The sequence below is a fragment of the Syzygium oleosum genome, unplaced genomic scaffold (assembly GCF_021117445.2).
Source record: "Syzygium oleosum isolate NSW1041296 unplaced genomic scaffold, Sole_v2.1 Sole_v2.20, whole genome shotgun sequence".
Taxonomy (NCBI): domain Eukaryota; kingdom Viridiplantae; phylum Streptophyta; class Magnoliopsida; order Myrtales; family Myrtaceae; genus Syzygium; species Syzygium oleosum.
In genome coordinates this window covers 5,397,501-5,409,054 of record NW_026607504.1, presented here as the reverse complement: position 1 = coordinate 5,409,054, position 11,554 = coordinate 5,397,501, and the positions used below count along the sequence as shown (strand labels likewise).

The 11,554-nt window shown below is 43.5% G+C and overlaps 3 protein-coding genes and 1 long non-coding RNA gene across 4 annotated transcripts in view; 1 reads left to right on the top strand and 3 right to left on the bottom strand.

Moving 5' to 3' along the window:
• Positions 1-2,539: 2,539 nt before the first annotated feature.
• LOC115693179 (uncharacterized) lies at positions 2,540-5,187 on the bottom strand. Its single transcript, XM_030620161.2, has 4 exons — positions 4,673-5,187; positions 3,232-3,305; positions 2,957-3,055; positions 2,540-2,798 (listed from the first exon to the last, which is right to left on the bottom strand). The coding sequence occupies exons 1-4, from the start codon at positions 5,170-5,172 to the stop codon at positions 2,740-2,742; spliced, it is 732 nt and encodes a 243-aa protein (XP_030476021.2). The 5' UTR covers positions 5,173-5,187; the 3' UTR covers positions 2,540-2,739.
• Positions 3,489-4,663, bottom strand: LOC115693182 (uncharacterized). Its single transcript, XR_004007212.2, has 2 exons — positions 3,929-4,663; positions 3,489-3,807 (listed from the first exon to the last, which is right to left on the bottom strand). It is a non-coding gene; the product is annotated as an uncharacterized LOC115693182 (long non-coding RNA).
• Positions 5,188-6,564: 1,377 nt separating the features above from the next.
• On the bottom strand, positions 6,565-6,936 carry LOC115693199 (uncharacterized). The gene has a single exon (XM_030620180.2). It carries the CDS (start codon positions 6,934-6,936, stop codon positions 6,565-6,567), a length of 372 nt encoding a protein of 123 aa, XP_030476040.2.
• A 1,203-nt stretch (positions 6,937-8,139) lies between these two features.
• The window catches only part of LOC115693193 (uncharacterized), a 4,944-nt gene continuing 1,529 nt past the window's right edge, over positions 8,140-11,554 (top strand). Inside the window, exons 1-4 of the mRNA XM_030620176.2 lie at positions 8,140-8,542; positions 9,033-10,769; positions 10,866-10,920; positions 11,159-11,307. Of these exons, the coding sequence (XP_030476036.2) occupies positions 8,435-8,542; positions 9,033-10,769; positions 10,866-10,920; positions 11,159-11,307 (2,049 nt within the window). The 5' untranslated portion in view covers positions 8,140-8,434. The remainder of the gene's footprint in view (positions 8,543-9,032; positions 10,770-10,865; positions 10,921-11,158; positions 11,308-11,554) is intronic.

Here is an 11,554-nt window from a genome sequence, read left to right as displayed (position 1 = left end):
TCATGTTAATCGTGTAATCTGTTGAAAATATGTCTTGAGTTTGAGCTTGAAAATGAAACTTTCCTATTTAAGTGGGTTTCCTAAAAGTGATTTCCTATTTTGGATTAAACTCTTGTCTATAAATGAGAAATGTCTCCTTTGTAAAGAGTATCGAAGAGATGTTTTCTTCGTGAATGACATCCTCGAGGGTTTGAAACCATGAAATTCTTTTATGACATTGAAAGTTTATTTTGTATGAAAATTTGGGGCGGGGAAACACTAAGTGTTTGAGTAATTCGAATGTGATTATAATTTCAGCTATTCGCGTTGCTCTTCTAATGGAAGTAGGTTACACCGACCGAATCACTTAAATCTGATGTCAACTTTATTTATTTGTTATGTTAATTTTGTTGTTTGGCCCGACGCTTTCTACCACGTGATTGATCGATACATAAATACTTTCTCGATGTTATGATGAACTATGTCTCGGTTAGCTTAACTTAGCAAGCGGCCAGTGGCGGACCAATCCACTATGGCCTGGTGGGGACATATAGATCTGGAGATCTAAGATATCATGCTTCCTATTTGGCCTCTTTTGCTAGGAAAAGGACCCGAGAACAAGTCAAACATGATATCGGGACCGCAATTAATATGACGTTTGGTAGTAGGAGAAACCTTCTCATTGAGTTATCATAGAGAGAGTATAGCAGCGTAATCAACATCTAGGCGAAAAAAATTATTAGTTAGGGTGTTTATTGCATCATAAGAAAAATTCGGAAAGAAATTTCGAGGTCCAAACCAATAAAATCACTAAGGGTGCGTATGGTCCGGGTGGGCGGTTCGCACCCTAAAACCGAGAACCGTCCACTAAGGACCGGTTCCAAAAAATTGGAATCGAGAACCGCCTGTTGGTTCCATGGATCCACTTGGAAACCATACCGCCGGTCTGGTCCAATTCCTAGGTGGGTCCATGGAACCGGTCCCACTAGCCAAGGATGGAGACAGAAAGATGAAGATGGAGACGGAGAGTCAGAGACGGTAAGGTGAGCATCGACCAAAAAGAGTGAGAGAGTGAAAGTGAGAGTGAGGCGAAAATGAAAGAAGGTGTTTCTCGACTCAATGTGAAACTGTGAGCGTCAAGCGAGTTAGATTTAGTTTAGGGATTTATTATTTTTTTAAAAAAAATTTAAAATTAAATAAATATATTATATTATCTATTATATTTATTATTATATTACCGGTCTGGTCTGGGTGGACAGGCGGACAGTTCCACACCTAGAATCAGGAACTGGACCGGTACCCACCGATTCCCAAAAATTGGAACCGGGAATCGGACCGGTTCCCTTAGGAACCGCCGGTTCCGGTCCAGTTCTTGGTGGTCCCGGGTGGTCCGGGCGGTTCCCGATTTTTTTGCACACAACTAAAGATCACAAGCTAAACCGAATAGAGTCAATGCCAATGCTTAATTAATCCAATTTGATTTTCAATATCTGAAATTTAACAATGATAACCGATTCAACATCATTTATAAATTGCTAGAACATCCACTCATAAATTCTAAGCCGATATGTGAAGGAAGATCACACGTACGTAGAGAACATACAAACTCTATCGTCGAGAAACATGGGATAATCCCATTTCAACAGTAAGGGTGGATGAGGGTACAAAGGAGCCAAATAGCTAGTAGGATTTTGAATTTGCTTTTGATTGGACGAGGCGAAGCCTAAAACAACTATTGCACTGTGCCTCGATTCCTGGTGGCCAGCGGTGCGCCGACCTATTCTCGTTGGGCCATTGAAATTTTTGAACCCCCCTTGCCCTTTAAGACAGAAGCCCCATAAAAGTGTATGTATATGTCATGTCTGTCACCAACACGATAGATCCATCAACCTGAACGATAAAAAGTTGCCAGGACTCAATTCCACAGTTCATACCCACTTCATGTTTCCCTATCATCTCAATCGGATGCTTATAGTCAAAGCTTGATAATCATCACACTTTTCTCGGGCTTGACCCGGCAAAACCACCATCATGCTTGATCGAATGCAACCTTACCGCCTGGAAATTTAGTAAAGCCCGGTGAATGACACCAAAACCACTTGCCTGTACAATAAAAGACCCGACACTGCAAAGTTTAGCGACGTAAGCCTCCCGTGCGAGGACCTGGCAGGTTCATCCCAGAAAGCAGAGGAAGTTACACATGTTGATGTCAATGTGATATCACTAGGAATTAGCAAACACCGTAATAGGAGTAGGGCCAAATATGCCACGTGATTCGTTTTTTTCACATTGCTTGAGAATTGGATCAACTCGATGGAGCTTAATTCCCAGGTAAAAAGAAGAATTATTATGTCAAGTTTCTACAAATCAACTATTGCTCATGTTGACAAATGACATGTTTCCCGCCCATAGGAAATAACTAAAAGCCGATAAGAGTACCAAGCAACTGAAATACAAGCCCAAGCACCGGAAGTCATCTCATCACGAGAGAGAGAGAGAGAGAGAGAGAGAGAGAGAGAGAGAGAGAGAGAGAGAGAGCAATCAGTTGTTGGAAGCAGAGTTCACAAAGCCAATCGTGCTTTCATCCATAAAGGAGTACTTTCAGCCTGATAAGACATGCAGGAATCAATAGCACTCAGCTAATGCCAGAAAGCCGTATCTTTGTACCACTCAAGTGGCACACACCCTATTTTACAAAATGAGACACATCAAAATGTACAAAGATGAGTCAAATCCTTCTACTTCTAATTTCCTGGTACCTCATCGGCTACTGGCAAGGAGCTTCTGCAACTGACCACTCATTACTGCGGCACTGAGATCTGATATTAAAGACAAAGTAAGATATAAACTTAGTAAACTTGGAGAAAGATCCCCAAACAATGATGTTTCTGGCGAAAATCGCCCCAAGGCTATCACCGTAACGGATCGGAGCAGAGCAAAGGAGGAAGAATAAAACAGGAAAGAGCCAAGGACAGACCATCAGAGCCACCGATATGCTTGCCATTCACAAATACTTGCGGGACGGTGCGTCGACCAGTGAGATCTAAAAGAACATTTTGAATTCGACCACCATCATCTGCATGACATCATGAGCAGAGTAATTACCTTCCATACCAAAAAGGAAAAGATGAAAAAAGGCAGTACGAGTTTTACTAGTAAGCTCCAAAGAAGAGCACCAAAGAATAGAAACTTTTGTAACAGTTTCCACGCATCATCTGAAAAATCCTTATATAAAAGAAAACGAGAAAGTACCTCTAAGATCAAGTTCCACAACATACGGTTGTTCATGCAGCTCACTGAAAATACGCTTGGCACGTAAGCAGTACCTAGCAACAGGAAAAGGTAAGAGTCTTTCATGTTATTATCAAGAGAGGACAGAGGTCCCAATGATTACAGGGGGCATGAGGTGGGATGAAGTTTGCTCTCTGAACCCAGACCCGTATAAGTATCGAGCGGATGGGAGAGAGAGTGTGTGAGAGAGAGACAGAGACAGAGAGAGAGAGGAAAAATTTCTAAACAAAAAAAGGAAACTTTCAGCAGATTATTAATTTAATATACTTGTGGAATACACATTGTGCGTGTTCCTGCCAAAAACAGATCGATGTGCAATGCAGAAAATTTTCCCAGCCAGCAAGCTCATTTGGCTACAGCCACTTAGCAAAAGACATAACATGATTATACATGACTAGAAGGACAACTTGTTCAGCATAGTGACAACTGATCCTCTTGTTGTAAATCTTCAACCCATCAATCATAGTCAGAAGTTCAAACAACAGACCGTGCAGAATTTCAGCCCATGAACACCAGAAACTGCCAGACTGATGAGGCCTACAATTGGCAATTATAGAGGCTTTAGAGGCATATGCAGTAAGTTTGACATTCCTGGTGCTTTAAATTTTGAGCCTGAAAGTTAAAAAATTCTTCAAATGCTCTGTAATATAAGAACTACCCGAAAGATATGTTTTTCAGGAGTCCAACCATTTGCTTTCAATTGCTCAGCTCTGTTACTTCTACCAACCTAGTGATTCGAGAAGATTTCAACCAATTTCTACAAAAGAAGGATAAACAGCTGCCTGAAAAAGCACTTCAATTAAAACAGCAGCCGCCGAATATTCACAGGCTTTCTAAATAGCTCCCAGTCCAAAATGCGAAAAGCACTACCATAAGGAGCACTTCAAAACACACTCAAACAAAAGATTCAGATCCAAGTTCCCTGAACGGAAAAGGTGGGCGAAGGGCACTGTAGATGATTTACATTTTCATCTGAGGATTCTGGGCAAATTGTCACAACCTATGAACTCGCTAAAAGACCATTATCACATCACAAGAAGGTCCTCCCAAAATGCTCAAAGCTCTTTAACACATATCGGAATCCCCGACGAGCTCCTTCCATATCTATTCGCAATCCTAAACCTATTCCCGAACAATGTCCGAGACTCGTGCAGACTCGCGTACCATGCCCTCCTAGGAAAGCCACAGTTTTTACACGACAAATTCCAGCGCACACCCGACGATCAACGAGCGTTAATCGGAAGCAACGCTACCGCCATAGCACGAAACCATTGCGGTATCCTTAGGCTACCGGAGAAGGCAGAAAAAAAAACCTAATCACTCTTTTCGCAGATGAATCAGAGGGAACACGTTCGCAATCGAGTTGATGAGCTAGAGAGAGAGGGAGAGGGAGAGAGAGTACGGGCAGTAGGATTTGGAGAAGATGGCGATCTTGTTGGAGTAGATGACGTTCTGCACGAAGGCCGACGACGAGGTCGAAGCCGCGGCCCCGAGGGACAGGAGAACCGCCACGAGCCCCGGCAGAAGGAGAAGGCGAGCTTGCCGCTGGTAACCGTCCATCTTCGTCGTCTTCTTCTCCGCTGAAGCGCAGGAGGAGGCGGTCGGCGACGCTTCGCACGCCTCTGGTTCTGTTCTGCTGCCCGTGAGCTCCGAGCGAAGTGCGCGCACCCACGTCTTGCGTGGGGGAAAACTAAACGGGCCCGACGAGGCCCGCCCGTAGCGCTGCTCGGGCTTGCTCTTCAGATGGGGCGGGCCACTCAGTGTCGGGCCGGGTCGAGCCCCCACCACTAATTGAGTACATTGAAGTGATAGTGTGCCAAAGCGATGCACGAAGATCCAAACGCCCTGCAAATTGAGGCACCTAATAGGAGCGCTGACCAGATGGATGATCTTCGCCAACATAACAAGTAACTCCGAGAATAGAAAAGCAAGGGAAGACCAAACGCCCTGCAAATTGAGGCATTGGGCAAGGGAAAGACGAGACTCTAGAATCGTGTTAGTAGCTCAGGGTGCGCGTTTGGTTCGATTTTATCAAAGTCCTCTGGGGTCTTAGAGGCAATTGGGCAACTACAAATGGTCTTTGGCAAAAAAATTTGGAAGCTTCGAGCATCTCCAAAGCTCTACAAAGGTCTTCACTCGATTGAGGGTTGGCGATATCTTGAGATGCAATTGCGTTTTCGAAATATTCCAAGTTAATTAAAAATATCAATTTCCCACCACATCCTCACTTACCATCCATAATTTCATTTTTGCCTCTTTTTAAAAGAAACCCTAGCTGTACACTTAACCCTCTCTCGCCTCTCTCGCCCATTAACGCTTCGACGGACTTCTCATGACTCTCTCCATTCTTGCTTTTCAACGAACCCCATCGAGGGCTTCACACTTTTTTCTTTGACGACCTTATCAAATTTACTAAAGGCTTTTGCATTTCCTCAAAAGCCGAACCAAACACACCTACCATGATTCCTAATTGGATCTTATTTTTCCTATCTAAACAAGCGTGGCTATTTAGTAAAATAAAAAGTTGCGAGTTTTCAACAAATAGGAAATGATTGATAGATATGTAGGTAAGAAGGTCAATGGGGGGCTTTTTGCTATTACCTACGTGACTTAAATGAAATAAAAACGATGTCGTTTTGATTGAAAAATTATCTTATTGAACTTTGATTGAGGGTAAATGTGTCACGCTAGTACAAATTTGAGATTTTGATGTCACGAGAAAAAGTTTAAGGCAAATGTATCATTATAGTTTGGTATCTTTTTATCTCGTAAAAAAAAGTTTAAGGTAAATGTGTCACAATGGATATAGTTTGGGGTTTTTTTTATACTTACCCCGAAAAAAGAGAAAATCCCTTGCAAACATAGGTATTTAAGATTTGGAGCTCGAGAAAATCATTTTATTCATATTCACGTTCCATTTGAATCGCGAAAAATTAATGCTAAAAATGATTGATTGTATTGCTTACAAAGATAAATGAACGATAAATATGTTCATCGCTTACAAAAATGTTTGAATAATGAACATAAATTGTTATTGATAATGAGAATAGTTTTTATTGACTAATTATTGTAAGCGATACAAGGATAATATTTTATAAATCATTCGTTTCAGAGCCTAAAATAACCTCTCTACGCAACAATGAATCAGGACGGATTTGAAGCAGAACAATGGTTTGGATTTCAACTCTTCATTGCCCTCGAAAATCCGAAGGACTTGATAAAGAATCTCCGGTAACAGCGACAACGAATGACTCAAACCATGAATTCAATCGAATCGAACCCCGTAAATCAATGTCAAGACGGGTTGGAATCGGAACCAGATGCTTCATCTCTGCGCAGGCCATTGTTGTAAGCCTCGAGCTCCTCGCAATACACGTCCCACACGCACCTCACGCACCCGCTGCCGCAGCAATCTCCCGGCGACGGCACCTCCGGCGGCGGCGGCGGCGGCGGAACCGGAGCCGATCTCTTCTCATCCTCTACCTCCTCCTCCTCCTCCCTCTGCGCTCCTTTGCTCGCGCTCGCTTCCGTCGTGAGACCCAGCGACCGATCGCCGCTACGGGTCTCCATCGGATTGTTCGGCGCGTGGCGGGCGGGAATCGATCTTGGAGCTCGGGACCCGCGGTCGCAGATGGCGAAGCGCAGGTGAGCGCATGCTCGTCGCATGTTCAGATCGGCTCGTCCGAGGGGCGGCGGCCGGCGATCGGCTGGTCGCGGCGGCGCGTGGAGCGGTCGGGTCGGGAGGCGATGTTCGCGGTGGAACCGGAGGGAGGTTTCCATGCAGTCGACGGCTCCGCAGCAATTGGGAGGTTACCCCTCTCTCTCTTATCGCGCGACGGAAGCGATGAATGGTGGGACACGTGGAGCGATCGTATTGGGTGGCCCCGCGTTGGGGGGAAGGGAGAAAAATGTCGGAAATTCTTAACCCGGACCGGTCAATGAACCGGTTTACCTTCTGGTTCTTTGGGTATAATCGATTCAACCGAGTCGAAGTGGAAAAACCCGGTCCGGTCAACGCACGTTTGCTGGTGTACTAGATAAAAAACAGAGAACGTAACTTTATTTTCAAGTAATGGTAGAGATACTAATCATCGTATACTCAAATGAGTTTACTAAAGACGAGACCAAAAGCATTCTGCGATTATTTTAGTTAATAAGTACAGCAAAAGATTGAACGGAGATCGACCAGATCATTCAATCGATCTATCAATAGCTCTAGCATTATTTAAATTATAAACTAATTAACGAATCCATGCTTATTTAAAGTGAGCACAAAGTGGCTAGGCGAGTCGGGGCTAGGCCTTGAGGTTGGACCTATCTTTTTGCTCGCCAATCATAAATTTTTTTTACACAAGATCTACGTACCGGATTGGACTTTCTCATTCGATACCCATGGACAAGCCCGCATAAAAAGTCATTCGGCTCTTGTGGTTCAGATTGGGGCTGCGTAGGCTCGTAGGTCGCCATGTCATGATCAAGTCAAGCACCGCAGATATTTCAACCTTTTTAATCTCAAATCTCTCGAAACTTTCGTTACGGATCAATGTCCACATTCATATTGACATAAGCATATATTTTCGAAAATCCGAATACTGTCTTTCTCTTTTTGCGGGGATGTAACGGAATTTCTTTTTGACTTTTGAAAAATCCAAACAAAAATCTTTGTTAGACTGTGTCCGGAATGAATTTTCTCTTTTACTTTTTGCTTACTCTAAAGTGTCGACATTTAGGGTAATATACAATTTTCGTTTTTTCCATAAATTTTTGGAATTTTGATAATAATTTTGACGGGAAATCGTAAAAGAAAAAAACAAAATGAAATAGACTCCTAAATTCCAAAATCTAAAAAGGGGGAAAAAGCGAAACCTCTCAATCTCTCTCTTCTAACCTCGGCCTCCGCCTCTGTCTCTCCCTTCCCTCCCCTCGCTGCCACAGTACAGTCGGACTCTCGAGCCGGAGCAACCATCGCCGCCGCCGCCGCCGCCGCCGGACCTCTCTTGGTCTCTGACTTCCGGGTTGCGCCCGGGCAGTCCAGAGCAGCAACCCGTCTCCGCCTCTCTCCCGACTCTTTGCGGCTCGCCCGACTCCAAGCCGCCGCCAGACTCTGCCCGTCGCCGCGCGTAGCTCGCCGATTCGCCCTCGAGACCCGGGTAATGTGTTAGGCATGGGTTCAACTTCACTCGGGGCTCGAATCACGAGCGCGATGGCGGGGGTTGCTTCGGCCCCCGGTTGGATACCTGAGGACGATCTGTTGTTGAAGAACGCTGTCGAGGTAAATCGTCGCGGTCTCCGCTCGAAGGTTCATTCTTTTCTTCGTCTTTTCGAGTCTCGACATGTGGTAGCAAACGGTGTCTCGTCATTCAATTTAGCAGTGAATTATATTGGATGAAACCGAGGTTTGATTGTTACATCAGTTAGGCAGTATGGGCAAGTGTCGGGTTGAGCTTATTTGCGATTCAAACGAGTTAATCGTAAGTTTTGGGGGATGGCAAGGCTCGGAGACTGCATCGGAGTTTTGCTATCAGTTTTCTCTTTTCCTGTGAAATGCCGTGTGCTGAGGATTAGTGAAGAATGGAGCTGTTTTCGGATTTGTAGTTGCGTTAGTTGTTGCCTTGTGAGAAAATTTCCGTTAGATGGTATCGGGTTGGGAAATTGTTAGCTATGATCGCGCTTTAATTCGTCGAGCGAGTGAGTTCACGCGTGCTTTCTTTAAAATGGATATGCTTGTGCGTGGCCTTTTAACTGTTTCCATGTATGCGCAGTCGGGTGCTTCTCTGGAAGCGCTAGCTAAAGGAGCTGTCCGGTTTTCTCGAAAGTTTACTGTCGGAGAAATCAGAGAGCGGTGGCATTCGCTTCTTTATGATCCTTCCATTTCTGCGGAAGCTTCTGCTCGTATGATTGAGTGCGAAACTTCAGCTAAAAAATCCGGGAGTTGTAAAGAAAATTCAGAAACTTTAGGGAAAAGAAAAGCCGAGAGCATTCGTAAAACATATTATGCTATGCAGAAGAGGATTTGCCAGTCTGCCAATTCTATTTTCTCTGACGAACCTGATGTGAATGGTTACATCCGTAACGAAAGTTTTGTGCATGAAAATCATACTCAAGGCCACTTTGGTGACCAGGATCCTAATGCAAATGTTTTGAATCCTGGATTGGTCATGGATCCTGTTGCAGCTAAAGAAAATCATGAAAAAGGAGGGTACTTGGGAAATGATTACAGTAACAAGTCCGAAGAAAAGGTCCCGGTATTCCCAGTCAAGCAACTGGTGAGAAAGGACATTGAAAGATCTGATGTTCATCATGAAGATACCCTAAGTATGCATGTGGATAATACTCATCCAGAGGATCGTGCTGTTCTCGAGGACTTGGATCCAGGTCACACGCTTCCAGATGCTGGTGCGTCCAATCACTCGATAGAACTCTCATCTCCTCATTCTAGGTTGCCTATATGGAAGACGTTCGAAGATGTAATGGAACTCTGCGAGGATCTCGATGGGGAGAAAATGTGTTTGCCAGATCACGACAACAGCTCTGAGAAAATTTTGTCGGATGAAAATGTGCTCAAGCAAATTGGGAGTTCTGCTGCGCTCTCTGAATATGACTTTGGATATCTTTCCCCTGAATGTTTATGGAATTATGATGATGTCCTGTTAATAGACGATGATGACAAAGCTCCGACAAATAAGGTATGTAACGAGAGTGCTAATGCACAAGTGTTGGATTATGTAAACAGCAGTGTTAAGGATGATACATCTGTTCCTTGTCAAACTCAAACACTGAATTCAAACCTGGCTAGTAGTCAAGATGCAAATTTCCTAACAGCATCAGATGTCCGAGTTGATAAGTTAGACGTTGATCATGGATACAAGGAAAGTAGTGCAGACATTGATAAGCTGTCATCAACAGCGGCACCAGATCCTCATCTTCATGGAGACATCAGTGAGGAATTTATGGCATGCACGTTGAATAGTGAAGACCCAGAGATTCCATGCAACGATGATTTTTTCCCGTCTACATCGTATCATAGCCATAAAGCACGCAGTGGCCTCTCTTTATCATCTGCTAACCGAGGAAACAGAGAACAAGGACGAAGCTTCTTAAAGAAAGAAAAGAATCACACACAATCTTCCGATCCCTGTCAGATAATGGGGCTGCAGGCATCATCAAATTTTGGTCCAAAATTTCCCCTTGCTAGTTCTGGGGTAAAATGTGAAATTGCGGGTAGTAACTATCTTAATTCTGTCTCCAGGCAGGCCTTCAGTGCCCATTTAGACCAGAGTACATGCATAACAGCATCTGGACCCTTGCATATAAATGGAGAAGCAACGACCAAGCTAGAGTCCTCTGATATATGCAATGCTATGACTTTTCCTTTAGATGCCGAAGCAGGACCTACAAGAGATGCTTTTCAGGAACCACAAGGAAGTCCCTCTGTCTTGGATCCGGAAGAGTCTGAAAGCGGAGACGAAGTTCCTTGTTTTTCTGATATTGAAGCCATGGTATATTTCTATGATTGTTTTTTTTTTGTTGGAAAAACGAAGAAACTTCAATAGCAGTGGCTTGTATCTCTTCTGAACTTACCCTGATTCTTCCAGATACTCGACATGGATTTATGTCCTGACGATTGGGATACCTATGTCAGTAGAGAAGGTACTTCTTCATCAGAGTTTACTGCCCGCTGTTCAAATTCCTCTTCATTTGATGACCTGTTCCATCTCGACTAATGCACCTAGAATTAGCAAGTACAATAATTCCTTCAGTTTCCAAAATTACGACATTCAACTGTTGTCATTGGAGTTGACAGTAGTAAGGCTGAGGGTCAAATGTCCAGTATAATGATGATAATCTATATTGGATATAAATTAATTGTGTTTTCTTTTCTCTCTAGTTTCTAGATACTCACATGAGGACGCTAAGAGGGCAATTGTTAGATTGGAGCAATGTGTTCAATCTTCTATACGGAGAGCCATTGCTTCTCGAGGTGGCCTTGCAGTATTATGTGGTCGCTACTTGAAGCATTACATTAGAAAACCTGAGGTATATATTTCTGAGTCACTTAATAAATGTCAAGTTTCTTTATTTAATATATGCCAAAGCTAAATTTAATTGCTTAATATGAAGAGTCAAGGAATATTTCTAGTCAATGCATGCTTTTCTTTTGGCCTACTGTAGATGCCAGTATCATATTCTCAATAAATTCACTTATAGTGAGAGTTGTTTGAAAATAAGCTCGTTTTTTTCACAGGAAACTTGAATTACTACTTTGGTACTAGTATATGCTAAA